This window comes from Podarcis melisellensis, assembly GCF_964234715.1.
Source record: "Podarcis melisellensis genome assembly, chromosome: 2".
NCBI lineage: Eukaryota > Metazoa > Chordata > Lepidosauria > Squamata > Lacertidae > Podarcis > Podarcis melisellensis.
The window spans coordinates 8,082,967-8,099,792 of record NC_138529.1 but is presented as its reverse complement, the minus strand read 5'-3'; the positions used below and the strand labels follow the sequence as shown (position 1 = coordinate 8,099,792).

Here is a 16,826-nt window from a genome sequence, read left to right as displayed (position 1 = left end):
AGCGAGATGAGCGCCGCAAGCCCAGAGCTGGTCACGACTGGACCTAATGGTCAGGGGTCCCTTTACCTTTACTGCGTGCATGTGACCTCTTCCCTTAAAATCACCCCGCCATCATTGCAATGTCTCCCATTCTACAGCAAATTGGACCATAAATTTTGGTGGTGCTATTGCCCCTTTCCCTCTTTCATCTCTCTTTCTACACTATGGGTCTTTCCTGCCAAGTGGTAGGCAAATCTGTCGGTTTTGGTTTCTCTCGGTTTCTCACAAATTCAGTTCTCCACGTTTCCACATCATTTTGCAATTATTATTATCAGTGTTTTTTTCTTCAAAAAAACCCAATGATGTTTAGGGGTACTCTCATTTTGACTCAAGAAAACCACCATTTTATAGTTCAAATCAGGAAAAATAAATACAGTAAATGGACAAAAGTGCAAAGATTTACAAAATGTTTAGGGGTACATGTACCCCTGCATCCCCCCAGAAAGAAAAGCACTGATTATAATTATTATTAAAAGTCTTCATGCATATTCATCAGCATGCAAATTTCTCCTAATATACAAGTTGTTATGCAATTTTGCCTAACACATACACAAAGCAAATACATTTTTTGTATGTTCTTTTTGCTAATATATGAATTTATGTGTACATTTTAGCAATGACTTCTTGGAGGAAGAACTGCATTATAAAATTCAGAGAAGCGTGAATTTTGAAGGACAGCTTTGCTTTGCTTCACATATCATTTCAGAAAATGAAATAGGTGAGCATGAGCAACCTTGGTTCATTAATTCCAGTGGGACTTCTTTGAGTAGCAGTTAGTTAAATTCAACCAGCTGTGACCCAGACATTTTCCTCTCTTTCCTGGTGGGCTTAGAAGACCCCAATAAATATATTTTTTTAAAAAAATCAGGGAGGAGCTTGACAAAGTCCCAGAAGTCTGAGTAGACCCCTAGATACCGCAAACAAAACAATAATATAGCTGCTACTTGTGGAGCAACCAGAGAAGACAGAGAGACAGAGGCAGAGAAACCCAAAGCTACTAATAATGATTAAGCAAGCCTTCAAAAGGGCGGCAGCAACAGATCCTATAATCATAGTTTTTATTGGCAGATGAAGCTGGGATGGCAACAAAAACCACAAGGTTAATTATGGCATCTGCTCGCTTCACTATTCCTCACAAGGGCCTAGATACTTGGCTTGAGCATTGTGATGGTCATCAGTCTGTAGTGTAGCCGGTTAAGCAAGCATCACGAAGCGTCCACCACATTCAGGAATGTGCTTCTGGTGTGGTGATGACATTTCTGCAAAAGCTTCCATGGGGGTTAATGAATGTTTAGCACTCAAGAGCCCTTCTTCCTGGATGCCTTCACTCACAATGAGCTAGTTACCCAGCCTGGAGATTTTGCAATTAGGTTGCATGGAAAGGTTCAAAAACGCCTCCTTTTTTGAAGGATGGGCAACTGGAGTGGCGTTCTGCCTTGGCCCTGGCCTAATATTGTGTGACACAGATCCATGGCTGCTTTATAGGAGGCACACTCAGAAGGGGAGCTGCCGGTGTTTTGCCTGGTTATTAAGCCCATCACATGAGAAGCCTATTGCCCAAAATTCCCAGCTCATAAATGCCTAGAAATTGCTATTCCTCCACACCGAAGCAGCCAAACCCAGCTTCCCAAAATGGATATAAAGGACGACTTGCCCTACTTAAACCCACAAAGCCTTTGCCTCTCCTCTCCCCCTCTCCTCCCCCCTGGAGTGCACCTTTTGCAATTCCTTTCATCTGCTTTTGCTCCTCCAGGCAGCAATGTCTTCCCACTGTGGTTCTGGATCTGAACCAAAAAATTACAGCTCTTATTCTGAGGTTCTGCCCACCAAAGGAACCCAGGGCCTTATGAGCCAACCTCTTTGCCCTCCAATGGGTATTGGGATATATTATGGAGGAGCAGGTGGCTTTAGCAGCAAGAGTGTTGGCACTTATGGACCCAACTTTTCCACCAGTAGCAGAAGTGGCCGTCATGGTGTTGTTGCTGAGCATAGCTACTGTGGCACTGGATATAGCTGCAGCTTCATGGATACCAGAAGCGTCATGACCGGTACATCACGCACCATCGCTCCTGTGATTTGCAACAAGTCCCTGCTGCAACCTCTGAACCTGGGAATTGATACCACAGCCCTAGCGGTGAAGTTTCAAGCAAAGAATGAGCTGCAGAGCCTCAATAGTAAATTGGCCTCTTTCATTGACAAGGTGAGTTGTGGGAGGGGTGGGGGGAAATAGGTGTCAATCGGGATCTATCAGAGGAACACAATAGAATAGTTATGGTGAAAGGGAGTCAGATTAGAATGAGATTCTAATGCCAAGTTTTAGGGAAGGCCTAGCAGAACAATCCAGAAGAGCTTGACATTCTTGACCTTATTCTTGCAAATACTACTGATGAAAAGGCCTTTATGTTCTCTAAGAGCAATTAAAAGGGAATTGGACAAATGTCTTGCACAAACACTGAGCAAGGTTTCGTTACAGAAACGTTTGTCCCTGGACAGAAAAATTGTTGACCTTTTTTTTTTGTCGAAGTTGTTGAGCGTTTCAGAGAGAAGTAAGCAACAATGATATGGGCCGATATGGGCTGCCATACGTCCGGATTTTCCCAGATATTTCTGCAATATTTCAGCCTGGACTTGCGGTTTGCGGCTACAGTTTTCTGGAAATTCTGGATGTATGGCAACCCTATTTCGCCCAAGTATGTGGCAAATGTGGGGTCACAGGTGGTGCTGTGGTCTAAACCCCACAGCCTAGGGCTTGCTGATCAGAAGGTTGGCGGTTCGAATCCCCACAACGGGGTGAGCTCCCGTTGCTCGGTCCCTGCTCCTGCCAACCTAGCAGTTCGAAAGCACGTCAAAGTGCAAGTAGATAAATAGGTACCACTCCGGTGGGAAGGTAAATGGCATTTCTGTGCGCTGCTCTGGTTCTCCAGAAGTGGCTTACTCCTGCTGACCACATGACCTGGAAGCTGTACGCCAGCTCCCTCTGCCTATAAAGCGAGATGAGCGCCGCAACCCCAGAGTCATCTGCGACTGAACCTAATGGTCAGGGGTTCCTTTACCTTTATATGTGGCAAATGTTCTGTACTGACCCTAGAGATAGCTGATGAGTGGGCCTTGTGTTACATAATGATTGCTCCCCACATCAAACGGGGGGTGCCTTTTGCATGGTTGCATGCAGCCCCCCCTCCGATCCCATGTGGCTCCCAGCAGTACAGAGCGTGGATATGCCCCCCTCCACTGGACACCGGGAGGTAGCCGTCTACCTCTGCCAGATACCCAATCCCAGCAGGGGGGGGCATTGCCAGGAGAGAGTTGGCCAGGTAAGGGGAGGGATTGACCACACAACAGTGGGTGGAACTTACCTGGGAGTTCTCAGTTGGCTTCTTTTCTTGGGTTGCAACAGCAAAACTGCCATGGGCTCCTGCAGTTTCCAACAAGGACTTGCAATGCTCCTACACAGGCCTGATGCCCAGAATTGTCTAAGGGACAGGATAGCCTCAATGGACCTATTTGAAACTAGAGGAAAATTCTGTTCGGATAGCAGCTTTTTTCCAAGTGTGCCTCAAACTCATTTCCCATATGGCAATTGCCTACATGACCATCGCCTCCATGTAGGAAGTCAGCATGTGGAGGACACTTGTTCACCACCATGATTCATAACAAATGCTTGCATGTCTATCCCACCTTTGACACATTCTCTCAGCTCTGGGAGAACTGCTTTGCCATGGGTTCACCCCAAAGCACTGCTATAGGAGTTTGGATTTGATATCCCACTTTATCACTACCCGAAGGAGTCTCAAAGTGGCTAACATTCTCCTTTTCCTTCCTCCCCCACAACAAACACTCTGTGAGGTGAGTGAGGCTGAGAGACTTCAGAGAAGTGTGACTGGCCCAAGGTCACCCAGCAGTTGCATGTAGAGGAGCGGGGAATCGAAGCCAGTTCACCAGATTACGAGTCCACCGCTCTAACCACTACACCACACTGGCTATAGTGTTTAATGACTCACAACCACATGGAGAAAGCCATTCACACAGGCCTTTCCCATGGAATCAACATCCTTCATCCCATCAGAGTGCTGAGTCAATGGGGAAAGTGCATATGAACAGTCTTGCTTTCATGGTTGCAAGCCTTTACTCATAGGATGAAAACATGTTAGAGCAGCTACTGTGTTTAACGAGTTTAACACAGTGTATATGCTATGTGTAGACACATTGAGATACTGTGGGAAGTCATGAGGAAATGTTATTTGTTTGCTTGCTCCATGTATGTCCCACCATTCATCAGTTCCACTGATCCTAGGGCATGTTACATCTATGCATGCTCTATAATGATGCAATGCATTATTTTATATAAATAAAACATCACTATCCACTTTACCAGGGATGTGGGTGGCGCTGTGGGTTAAACCTCAGAGCGTAGGACTTGCCGACCAGAAGGTTGGTGGTTCGAATCCCCACAACAGGGTGAGCTCCTGTTGCTCGGTCCCTGCTCCTGCCAACCTAGCAGTTCAAAAGCACGTCAAAGTGCAAGTAGATAAATAGGTACCGCTCTGGCGGGAAGGTAAACGGTGTTTCAGTGCGCTGCTCTGGTTCGCCAGAAGCGGCTTAGTCATGCTGGCCACATGACCTGGAAACTGTACGCCAGCTCCCTCGGCCAATAAAGCGAGATGAGCGCCGCAACCCCAGAGTCGGTCACAACTGGACCTAATGGTCAGGTCCTATCCACTTTACAGCTTTGGCTCTTTAGAGCCTATCGACTTCCTTTATATCATTGCATTTTGTACATTTTCCAATTCTAATTACACCCATTACAAAATAGCTCAAAATTTAAATAAAAATAGAAAGATTTCTCATTACAAGTCTTCAGACAACCCTGCTAGTGATGTTAATTGCTTACAATAATCTGGGTGAATCATTGTATTTCAATATTCTGTTGGAAGCCACCCAGAGTGGCTGGGGAAACCCAGCCAGATGTGGGCGGAGTATAAATTATTATTATTATTATTAATTATTATTATTATTATTATTACAAATATTTTATAAATTTACTCCAGTCCTTTTGGAATACTTGATCATGCTGGTTTCAGATTTCTCCTGCCAGCTTCGCCAGTTCTGCAAAGTCCATTATCTTCATCTGCCACTCTTCTTTCATTGGTATTTCTTGTTGTTTCCATTTTGGGGCTAAAAGAATTCTTGCCACAGTTGTTACATACATAAACAGTCTTTTATCTTCCCTTGGTATCTCTTCACCTACTATACTCAGCAAAAAGGCTTCTGGTTTTTTAACGAAAGTATTTTTAAACATTTTCTTTAACTTTTACATTTTATATACCATTTTCCCAGAAAGCCTTTACCTCTTTACAAGTCCACTCCATGTGGTAGAAGATGCCTTCCCTTTCTTTACATTTCCAGCACTCATTAGTTCTTGTTACAAGTTCAGTGCTACCTCAGGTTACATATGCTTCAGGTTACATACGCTTCAGGTTGCATATGCTTCAGGTTACAGACTCTGCTAACCCAGAAATAGTACCTCGAGTTAAGAACTTTGCTTCAGGATGAGAACAGAAATTGTGCCCTGGTGGCTCAGGGGCAGCAGGAGGCCCCATTAGCTAAAGTGGTGCTTCAGGTTAAGAACAGTTTCAGGTTACGAACGGACCTCCAGAACAAATTAAGTACTTAACCCGAGGTACCACTGTAATATTAATGATGTGGGAGTAGGATTGCTCTAGAGCAGTGGTTCTTAAACTTTGGATCCCCAGATGTTGTTGAACTACAACTCCCATCACCCCTAGTTAGCAAGGCCAGAGCTCAGGGATGATGGGAGTTGTAGTCCAACAACATCTGGGGACCCACAGGTTGAGAACCGCTGCTCTAGACTATCAATAGTGACTGGTGGAACATTTACTTGGCCCCCCACAAAAGGCTGAGGTTTTAGGCTTCACTGAGAAACAACAATGATGCTTGCCTCGTTTCAAGAAGGAGGGAATTCCACAACCATGGTGCTACCACTGAGAAGGCTCCCTTTCGTGCCACCATGCCATGGGCCTCTCTTGGTGGTGGAACCACTAGGCGGGACTCTTCTACAAATATTAATGAATAGGCAGGCTGATACTGAACAGCAGGTTGACACATGAGCAGTTGTCATGTCTGTGACAGTGCACATGGTCAGCACGCTAATCCACACAATTAATTGTTGTGTGTGAAGTGCTGCTTAAGTCATTTACAGATAGCTTGGCTGGCAGTGCAAAATTATGGAATGTTTATTCTGGCTCCCAGATCAACCTTGTTTCTTACATCACCATTGTGGTGCACAGGCCTGTCGTCTCTGTGTTCCTACCCCATGGATTCTAGTAATGTCTGGATGGAGGTAGGGGTGTTGGAGAATTCTGAGGAAAACGGAAACAGAAGCAGAAATTGCTGGTGTTTGTTTATTTGTCCCATATCCGGAAGAGCCACAAACATTTTCCTTTTGGGATTCAGGTCCGATTACTGGAGCAGCACAATCTGATGCTGAAAACTAAGTGGGATTTTGTGCAACAAAAGAAACGTTGCAAGAGCAACATGGAGCCCCTCTTTAATGAACACGTCGGTCAACTCAAGAAGGAGCTGGAGTGTCTTGAGCATGAGAGGGAGAAGCTGCAGGCTGAGCGCAACACTTTGGAGCGCACTGTGGAGGGCTATAAAGAGAGGTGAGCTCTAAAGATGTCTCTAAAGATTTCACATTCCATGTTATATAGAGTACCCATAAAGAAATAAGAAGGTGTGTGTGTGTGTGTGTGTGTGTGTGTGTTGAGAGGCATGGAAAAAACATTGTGGGGGAAATTCAGATTTACCGCATAATGTAAAAATCACAACACGCACATGGATTTATACCCACCTGAGGTCACAAAGCGTGTTCTCCTTCATGGAGAGCACGTGTTGCGGTGGGGTCTGCTGAGCCACCCCTCTGTTTCCAGGCAGGGTCTCTAAAGATGGCCTGGGGCAGTGATTGGTTCACTGGGTTGCTGGGGTAAAAGTTATGTTGCAATTTTGGTGGGAGGGGTAAAATGTTTAAATACTCTGCACGCAGCCTGGAGCTTTCTCTTTGCTGTGTGCAACGGATCACCTGCCTGTCATGGGGTTGTCTGCCGTTGGGGCAGGGGCTTGGTAGGAATTTTGTCCATCTGGCTGATTAGCTGGGCCATTTGGTTTTTGCCTACTGCGTAGCAAATCGTCACAACTTGTAAGGTTGCGGTTAGGCATTGGTTATAAATTGGTGGAGGAGGGGTTAGGATAGGCTGGGCCTGCCCCTCCATGGTTGCTGCGGAAAGGGAATTCCGTTAAAGGAATCCTGGGGCTTGCCATCTTTTCGTCCAATCCCTGTAATGGGACTAGGGCCTGCAAGCCTTCGGGGAGCATGCGGATGAGAATTGAGGGTCTGTGACTCAGCTCCATTTCTTCCCGACTTGCTTTCCCCCGCACTGTCTTTCGGTGGTGCCCGGAAGTCAGTTCTGTCCCCAGGCGGGGGGACAGATAGTCTTAACCAATGCCTAAACAACCACTCACGGTTTTGTATTTAAATAAAGTTGTGGCCAAAATTATGCCAAAAACCTTAAACAAAAATTAAGTGTGTGTTGTGAATTATTTGGGGGGTGGCTTGGGGACCTCGACACGCAAGAAAGAATCATCTAGTACTTTCCTCATATTTCCGTAAGCCTCACAAGAATCCTCCGGCTTTCTCCCTCCCCAAAATGATCTCCTTCAGATGTTAGAATCCAACTCCCATCAGCTCCAGACAACATGGCCAGTGGTCAGGGTTGATGACAATTGTTACCCCAAAATATCTGGAGGTTGCAGAAGACTGCCATGAAGTGTTGTGTGGTTATATCCTTTTAAAGGGGACGCGGGTGGCGCTGTGGGTTAAACCACAGAGCCTAAGACTTGCCATTCAGAAGGTTGGCGGTTCGAATCCCCGTGATAGGGTGAGCTCCCATTGCTTAGTCCCTGCTCCTGCCAACCTAGTAGTTCGAAAGCACATCAAAGTGCAAGTAGATAAATAAGTACTGCTCCGTCGGGAAGGTAAACGGTGTTTCCGTGCGCTGCTCTGGTTCACCAGAAGCGGCTTAGTCATGCCGGCCACATGACCTAGAAGCTGTCTGCAGACAAACGCCGGCTCCCTCGGCCAATAAAGCGAGATGAGCGCCGCAACCCCAGAGTCGGCCAAGACTGGGCCTAATGGGTCAGGGGTCCCTTTACCTTTACCTTTATCCTTTTAAAAGCTTTGTGTGGATTTTATAACTTCCCCTAAAAATGTCTTTCCAATATCTAATTCTTTATGAATTCCTATTTTCTTTGGTGTTTTGTTTTAATGTTTTTCATTGATTAAAAAATATTTTCCCTTATTGCATTAGGTACGAGGAGGAATGCAACAGGCGAACATCTACAGAGAATGAGTTTGTGCTACTGAAAAAGGTTAGGCACAGGAACATTTTTGTCAGAAGTTGCAATTTTTATCTTACTACCTATGCAATCACTTTATTTAAAAACTCTGAAGTGTATTTATATAATCTTTGTGTTTGCCCTGAATTATTGAGGGTGATCTGGGTCATGATTATTTCACTTTTCCGACTGCACCATTAAGAAGGCTTCTCAAGGCACACTAGGGATTCCCTAAGTTTCCAAGTGGCCATTGCTATCAAAAACAAAATGCACAGCCATTCCCCTCAGGGAACAAAGCCAAACTAACTAGGAAAATGCCCAGAGTTCATAACAGAAGGTGGATGTGTTGCTGTGGGGACAGGACTTCTTTGTCACAGACAGGTCAAGCTTATAAAAACAGAGAAATATTTTCCGAGAGCACTCCAATTAAAAACTGCTTGCTTTTCATACAGATCTATTTCAAGGGAGAGATCTCCATGCAAATATGTGGGTGAGGGCAGAAGCTAACCCACACCAATGATTCTTGGGTTTCTTGGGGACCAATCACCACTTTTGCCTTTTGAGCTTCATGGCTCATCCCATTCCTTGTTCCAGGTGGTAAAATGTGGTACAAATCGCTGTGGTTTCCTTTCTTTTGCAGGATTTGGACTGTGTCTATTCACACAAGGCAGAACTGGAAGCCAAGGCAGAAAGTCATATGAAACAAATCAGCTTCTTGAAATGTGCATATAAACAGGTGATAAGATTTTCTGCTACTGTGGTGAAGTATTCTCACTCAGTTCTCTTAAAGAAAGGTCTAAAACAATAAAACACAATGTTCTCTTGGCTCCCAGGATGTAACCAAAATCTTTGCTATTGGAAGCAAAGGATATGATGGGAGCCCGTTCACCCATTCCAGAAGCTGATTGGACTGGCAGGCCACATCGGCAGGGATAGATTTAAAGCACTATTATATAAAGCACTATTTCCAGAACTTTAAATGAAGGCCTAACATATTACAGAAGCTGTCTAGGCCTTTGTGTTGTTTAGGTAAAGGTAAAGGGACCCCTAATCATTAGGTCCAGTCATGGACGACTCTTGGGTTGTGGCGCTCATCTCGCTTTATCGGCTGAGGGAGCTTGCTACAGCTTCCAGGTCATGTGACCAGCATGACTAAGCCGCTTCTGGCGAACCAGAGCAGCACACGGAAATGCCGTTTACCTTTCCACTGGAGTGGTACCTATTTATCTACATGCATTTAGATGTGCTTTCAAACTGCTAGGTTGGCAGGAGCAGGGACTGAGCAACAGGAGCTCACCCTGTCATGGGGATTCGAACCACTGACCTTCTGATCGGCAAGTCCTAGGCTCTGTGGTTTAACCCACAGAGCCACCTACCTACTAAATCTAATTTTGTTTGTTAGATTAATGCCAGTATGATTTGTTAAAACCCAGGTTTGGTCAAAAGTTTCTAAACCTGAAGTTACTTCAGCACTTGTCTCAATTCCTGGTTACACATACATAACTGAGACTTCACATACTATGTCACTGCAGGAAATTTGTGAGCTCCAAAACTGCATTTCCGACACTTGTGTTCTGGTGCAAATGGACAATAGCCGAGGCCTAGATATGGACCATGCGATTGAGGAGTTCCGGCGTCGATATGAAGCAATTGCTTCCAGAAGCCGAGCTGAGGCTGAGGCTTGGTTCCAGTGCAGGGTAAGGAATTGGGCAGATTTCACCCCAGGGATCCTTTCTCCTACATCAGTGGTGGAGAACCTGGAGCCCTTCAGATGTTGTTAGATTCCAGCTTCCATCAGCCCCAGCCAGCATGGCCAACTGTCAGGGGCGATGGGAATGATAGCCCTGCAACATCAGGACAGCCACACATTCCTCACCCCTGTCCTTGGGGAAGCATGGCCGAGTTCTTGCCTGCTCCACTTCTTAACCAGTTATTTTGTTTTTCATGGTAGTATGATGAGCTCAGGACAACAGCAGCGAAACGCTGTGATGATCTGCATAACGTCAAGGAAGAACTTCAGGCTCTGACCCGTGTTGCTCACAGGATGGAGTCAGAAATTGCAAGCGTCAAGGCTCAGGTGAGTTTAATGCAGGGATGGTGAATTTGTGGTCATCCAGGTGTTGTTGAACTACAGCCCCCATCACCATCCCTGACCATTGGCCACGTTGAATGGTGCTGATGAGAGTTGGGGCCCAGGAAAAAGTGGAATGTGACAGGCTCCCTTCCTCTGGTCCATTGGTTTGTCCATTCAATAGACAAGTTTGGGCAGCAAACCTGAATATCAAATGCCACATGGAGGGGCATTTCTCAGGAGGCCCTCACAAATTTTGAAAACAACTTAAGGGCAGATACAGATGTTCCCCACAAAGATGTGCAAGCTGTTTCCCTGTAATCCCTTCCCATTTCATCCCGATAACGTCTGGTTCCAGGAAACTTTGGGGTTGGATCCACTTATTTTTATTTCCTAAACCATTTAACATGTTGCAAAATCTCAAAGTGGTGCATACTATGTACAATATAGAACAACACCCATGGAAACAAAAATACAGCCAGAAACAGTATTAAAAAGCTAGAAAAGGAATTAATAAGCAAATGCCACTGTCTCTCACAGATGGCATTTCATTGACTTGCTTTGGGAACAAGAGCAGGGCAGGGAGTTGCGAACTCTTTTCCTGATGTAAATTTCACAGTACCAAAAAAGTGTCATGTGCCTTGCTAGAGGAGGCAGACATATATGTTACTTAAGGGATCATCTTACCTCGTATGTTCTGACTTGATCACTTCAGACTGCAGAACTTGCACTTTTATGAGTGCCACACAATGTCTGTTTGCGTTTGTGAGGAGGCGAACAGTACTTTGCAATTCCATGACTGTTGATAATAGTCAGGCACCATCACTGCATTCTTTTAGATACCTGCTGAAAACATTTCTGCTTCGTCAGATCTCTCCAATCACATGATTTGCTTATAATGTTTTATCGGGCTTTTTAAATAGATGTTTCGAACAGTTTTGAAATGTATTTTAAATGTGTTTCATTTTATTTGTTGTATTTTTTAAAAAACTGAAGATATGTCTGCTTCCCTGAGCTTCTTTGGGAAGAAGGGTGGATAATGAGAAGGAGGAGGCGGAGGAGGCAGATGTTTCCCCAAAGTGTGTAAATTTAGATGAGGAAAATGACACTGGGAAAGGATTCCCCCTTTCCTCCCAGGGCAACTTTCCAATTCAGCTCATATTTATTTATTTTATTAAATTAATACCCCTCTGTTCAAATATATCACCAGGGGAGCTTACAATAATAATAATAGTACATTGGAACAAGAATAACAGTACATTGGAATCAGATACAAAGTGCAAATCTCTTTACTCTGTGTATCCACACAACTGCTTTTAAGTAGTAGTGAAGCTGGCAGGAGATCTGATAAAATGCGATATACTGGCCCTGATTTGGAAGCTTCAAAAATAATAGCACACCAGAGCACTGCAGGATATCACAGCTTGCCAATGGCTCGCTTCATATGGAACAAATGTTGGCTTGGGTCAAACTTCCAAGCACACCTAGGAAGGTCCATAGAGTGCATGTCCTGTGCATTCTGCATTGACAGCTTCGCAAATTGGAAGAGGAGGTGTCTGGAGCTGAGGAACGCGGGGAGATGGCGGTGAAGGATGCCAAATGCAAACTGGCAGATCTGGAGGAGGCCCTGCACAAGGCCAAGCAGGACATGGCTAGTCAGATACGGGAATACCATGAACTGATGAACATTAAGCTGGCTTTGGATATTGAGATTGCCACATACAGGAAGCTTCTTGAAGGAGAGGAAAGTTGGTGAGTGTAAATTAAGCTTGTTAAAAACATCCGGTGGGAAGAATCCCAAGCAATATGTCTTTTCCTAGTACGATTCCAACTAGGGCACTGGCTCCTGGTAGGCAGGTTTTTTTTTTAGGGGGCTGGGCCCCCTCAGTGCTCAGAGGGCCCCTGCATGTGTCAGGACATTGTGTCTGTTCTCCTCAATCCTCTGGAGAAGGTGGGGCCTCTGCTTTCCAAACAATACGTTTGCTTTACCCCCTATGTTCAGAATAGAAATGAAGTTATTTGCACAAAATTCAACATGTGGCAGATTTCCAAGTCTGAAATAATTGGGTTCAGGCATTTGAATTTTGAAATATCAAAATGAAAAGTTTCATTACGGAAATGAAAGTTAGGTGCTGCAATATGAGGGCTTTTTGTTCTCTTACTAAAACAGACTCCCACTCCAGAATTTGCCTAAGATTTCAGGCTTTGAAATTGGACATTGAAATATAAAATAGATCCATTCTGAATGCTGCATCTTGACAAAATCTAGAGATAATATTTGAAAGGGTTATAACATTTATAACAAGTATTTCGCTTCCAGTTTGACTTTTAGACCTTCAGGGTTTTTTATTCTCTTTTTTTCTGGTACACATTATCCTTTCATATACTCGGAAACAGAATGGATATTTTTTAAAGCACTTTTAATACTTTAAAAGACGCTGCAAAGGCTAATTCACATGTTGTCCACTCACTTATTGACTATAGTTATCAAGAAGTGACTTGCATCTGTAAAACAGCCATCACAGGTAGGATATCTGCATGAGCTCATTGGGAGTGCCAACTTGAATAAAATATTGGGGGCCCCAGATGCACACACACCATTTGAATGCCAATGCCCATCAACTTTGGGGAGGCCTGCCCCCCTCAAATATTTTATTGGTGGGGCCAAAGTGACCTTGGCCCCTAGGAGTTGGCTCCCATGAGGCCCATTATCAGCACCCAGCCTGGTAGGGGAAATGCTGTGGTCCATGGGCCCCGGACCACAGCTGGGGCTGCTCACTGGCTGCAGCCTCACGCAACGATTTGCTTAACCACACAGCCTGTCTCCTTAGAAAATTTTTTTTTAAGGGATTACACGCAAAGGGCCCATCAGGGTGTCATTGGGGTGGTCTGGAGGGTCCCTTGCTCAGGGTCCCCCTCATACCTGGCACCAGCCTTGCTTCTGCATGATGGTTTTCAATAAAGACATTTAAGTCATTTGACTGTAAGTCATCAAGTGACAATGACTACTAACACATCAGTGAGCCCTAAGAGGCATCTCAAGCCTGTTGAGCATAGACAGAGATCTGAAATGGTTCTTCTTTTTTTCATTTCTCCCTAGGTTGAATGAAGGGGAGTGTGCTGTGAACATCTGTAAGTAGCTTATAAACTGAGATAACTATATGACAAGTACTATGAGACCCTAGTCCACATCCTCTTGGTGGTTTAAAAAGGAAGGGTGCTACAGCACACACACACCCAAATCCAGGGCCATCTTACCCATAGCCGCTAGGGGTGCGGGACATCTGGGCGCCGGGCTCTCAGGGGCACCAGGCTGAGAGTCCGGGGCCCGAGAGTTGAGTCCGGGGAAGAGCCCGCCTGTTGGTTGGAGTGCTGTGGCGGGCACTTCTGCTGCGGATGGCTCTGTGCCACGAGTTTAGGGGTGGCCAAGCCAGCGAGACGCTGAGGCGACCGACCGGCTCCGCCCTCCTGCATGCCTGGGACTGGGCAACCTGTGGAGGGGCGCCAGGCAGATCTTTGCACCCGGGTGCCACAAATGCTTAAGACAGCCCTGCCCAAAGCCACACATATTTCCAACCCAGTCCCTTCCTGGACCCTCAAAGTATCCTTCCTAGGGCTAAAACGTTTACTCAGCTGATTAATTAGACTGGTGGATTAAAAACCTTCAAACTGTTTAAAAACATGCCACTATTGGATCACTATTGCTTACTTCTTTAACAAGCTTTACTAGAAGTACTTGCAGAACTCCAGATTGCAGGCTCCATTTTAGAAGAGTGATTTCCCCTAAACTCTTACCAGTGACTCTTCTAAGATGGTGCCTGTGGTGATGTGTGCGCCATCTAAACATTCCAGTATAATTTGTTTTCCTTTTGGAATATTGCTTTTACTCCAATTGAAAGTTACACAGATTTCATTGATGTATTTATTGATCAAATACACAGTTGAATCAAGTTCAGCATTTGAGTTTTAAAAGGAGATTTATGGATTGGTTGCACAGCACTAATCTCCACCCACCCACACCACAAAGAGGCAGTAAGTGTGAGACCAGAGTAAACCAGCCACCAGCTTTGCCACCTTAAAAACAAAAAAGTGCCTTGTTGCATCAGTTCAAAGCTTTATCTTGTCCTCCGGGCATTCTTTCTCCAGTGCTGGGCCTCCAGCTGCCTATAAACTCATAGATCATAATGAGACCATGAGAATCTGCCTTATACTGAAATATATAAATAAGTAAGTAAGTAAGAAAGTAAGTAAGTAAGTAAGTAAGTAAATAAGTCCAGTAGCACCTTAGAGACCAGCTAAGTTTGTTCTTGGTATAAGCTTTTGTGTGCATGCACACTTCTTCAGATACACTGAAACAGAAGTCACCAGACCCTTATATATAGTGGGAGGGTGGGGTGGGGTTTTTCTCAGGAGGGTAGTAGGCGATGGGTGATTGGCTCAATGGTAAACCTGTTGACGACAGTTAACAACTGCAATTAGTCCTACAGGAAAAAGCAAGGAATAGTATGCAGATGATTAGCATATGTAATGAGACAGGAATCCAATATCTCTAGTAAGACCAGGTCTCTCCATAGTTTGGAGTTTAGTGATAAACTGTAATTCAGCAACTTCTCTTTCAAGTCTTTCTGAAATTATTTTGTAATAAGACAGTTGCTTTGAGATCCTGTATTGAATGTCCTGGGAGATTGAAGATAAGACAGCTGCTTTGAGATCCTGTATTGAATGTCCTGGGAGACTGAAGTGTTCTCCCACTGGCTTCTCTGTCTTGTCTTATACTGAGTCACACCATTGGTCCACATGGCTCCATGTGAACTAGTAGCAGCTCTCCACAGTTTCAGGCAAGATATGTCACCAACTGCAGATTTTGGGGACTGAACCTGGAATCTTCCGCATGCACAGCAGATGCTCTACCCCAAAGGGTCTTCAGCAGGACCAGGTGGCTATAGGCATCTCCTGTTGTTTGTCTCTAACATCTGTCATTGGTAGCATACTGCTTCTGCATATGGAAGTCCCATGCTTACCCATTAGTATGTCTTACAACTGGCCTTGATGGGTCTACCCTACATGAATTCATCTTCTTAGATACTTGGCTAGCTGAGATCACTAAAAGCCATGAAGCTTCCATAAGAAGTGTGTCCTTATTCTGGTAGGAAGCTAAGTCTAGATTCCCCAAGAAACGTAAATGTGCTGTTCTCTTTTCTTCCTCCTCAGCTGTTCAGAGAAGTGAGGGGGCGATAGTGAGTGATGGTGGCCCCCACCGTGGAGCAGGAGACACACATGGAAGCAGCCATAGAAGTGAAGGTGTTTGCAACCGTGATAGGGCCACCTCTGGCAGCGGCACAACCACAAGGAGCGTCCAGACAAGTGGTGGGGATGTTTGCAGTTCTTCTTGCCCAGTGAAACATGCCCCTGCTCAGGGCTTCAGTGGTGGAAGTACTAAGACCACCACATTGCGCTTTGTGTCTGCTAGTTACTCATGTGAGCCACCACATTGAAAATAAGGAGTCCTGTGTAGAATGAAACACAAATGTTTCTCAGCTCCTGATATCAGAATTCATTGCTGAGCAAGAAGCGGGGGCCACTTGTTGATGATTTGGGGTACAAGAAGCGAAATATATAAATCTGAAGGTGGAAAAAAACCCTGTTTTCTCATTGTAGTCTTTGTCTGATAAAAGGCCCTTTCTGATATCATCTCAGTAGAGTAGGAGGCTGCCACCATCTGTCTCCCTCTGGGGCTGCTCTGGTAACACTGGAAGCCCAAAATTATTTGGGAGGAATCTACAACACTTTCCCATAGCACCACTGCCTCAGCATCTGACCAGAGAAGCTTTCATTTGTCATATTTATTCTTACATTTAGATCCCTCCACCTTTCCTCCAAGGCAGGGATCAGCAATTTATTTCAGCAGAGGGCTGGTCCACTGACCCTCAGACCTTGTGGGGGGGGGGCGGACTATATTTTTTGGGAGGGGGAATGATGCAAGAGCACCACGAGCCCTGGTGGCTGCTTACCTGTGTCTTGCAAGCAGCAGGGGCTGGCAGCATCAGAGGGACGATGAGCAGTGCGCAAAAGGGCTCTGGAGAAGGGCTGCTTTAAAATGGCGGCCGCTTGAGCAACAAAATGTTGCAGTATGGTGGGCTCCTGTGCAGAATGCCAGCCAGCCAGCCAAACTCTTTTTCCAGAATTCTCCCATTCAATTCTCCTCCACGCAACAGACAGTCAACACTGCATACCCACTATGCATGCTCAGTCCTTACCAAAATGATTTTAGTCTCAACCCCCAAACTTGCTTTTTTGTACTTCT

The 16,826-nt window shown here is 45.1% G+C and overlaps 1 protein-coding gene across 1 annotated transcript; it reads left to right on the top strand.

The window, feature by feature from the left end:
* Positions 1-8,593: 8,593 nt before the first annotated feature.
* LOC309362927 (keratin, type II cytoskeletal 75-like) lies at positions 8,594-16,075 on the top strand. The gene is made up of 7 exons (XM_081898966.1): positions 8,594-8,607; positions 9,092-9,187; positions 9,984-10,148; positions 10,403-10,528; positions 12,054-12,274; positions 13,623-13,654; positions 15,734-16,075. The coding sequence occupies exons 2-7, from the start codon at positions 9,149-9,151 to the stop codon at positions 16,015-16,017; spliced, it is 867 nt and encodes a 288-aa protein (XP_081755092.1). The 5' UTR covers positions 8,594-8,607; positions 9,092-9,148; the 3' UTR covers positions 16,018-16,075.
* The last annotated feature ends 751 nt before the right edge of the window (positions 16,076-16,826 follow it).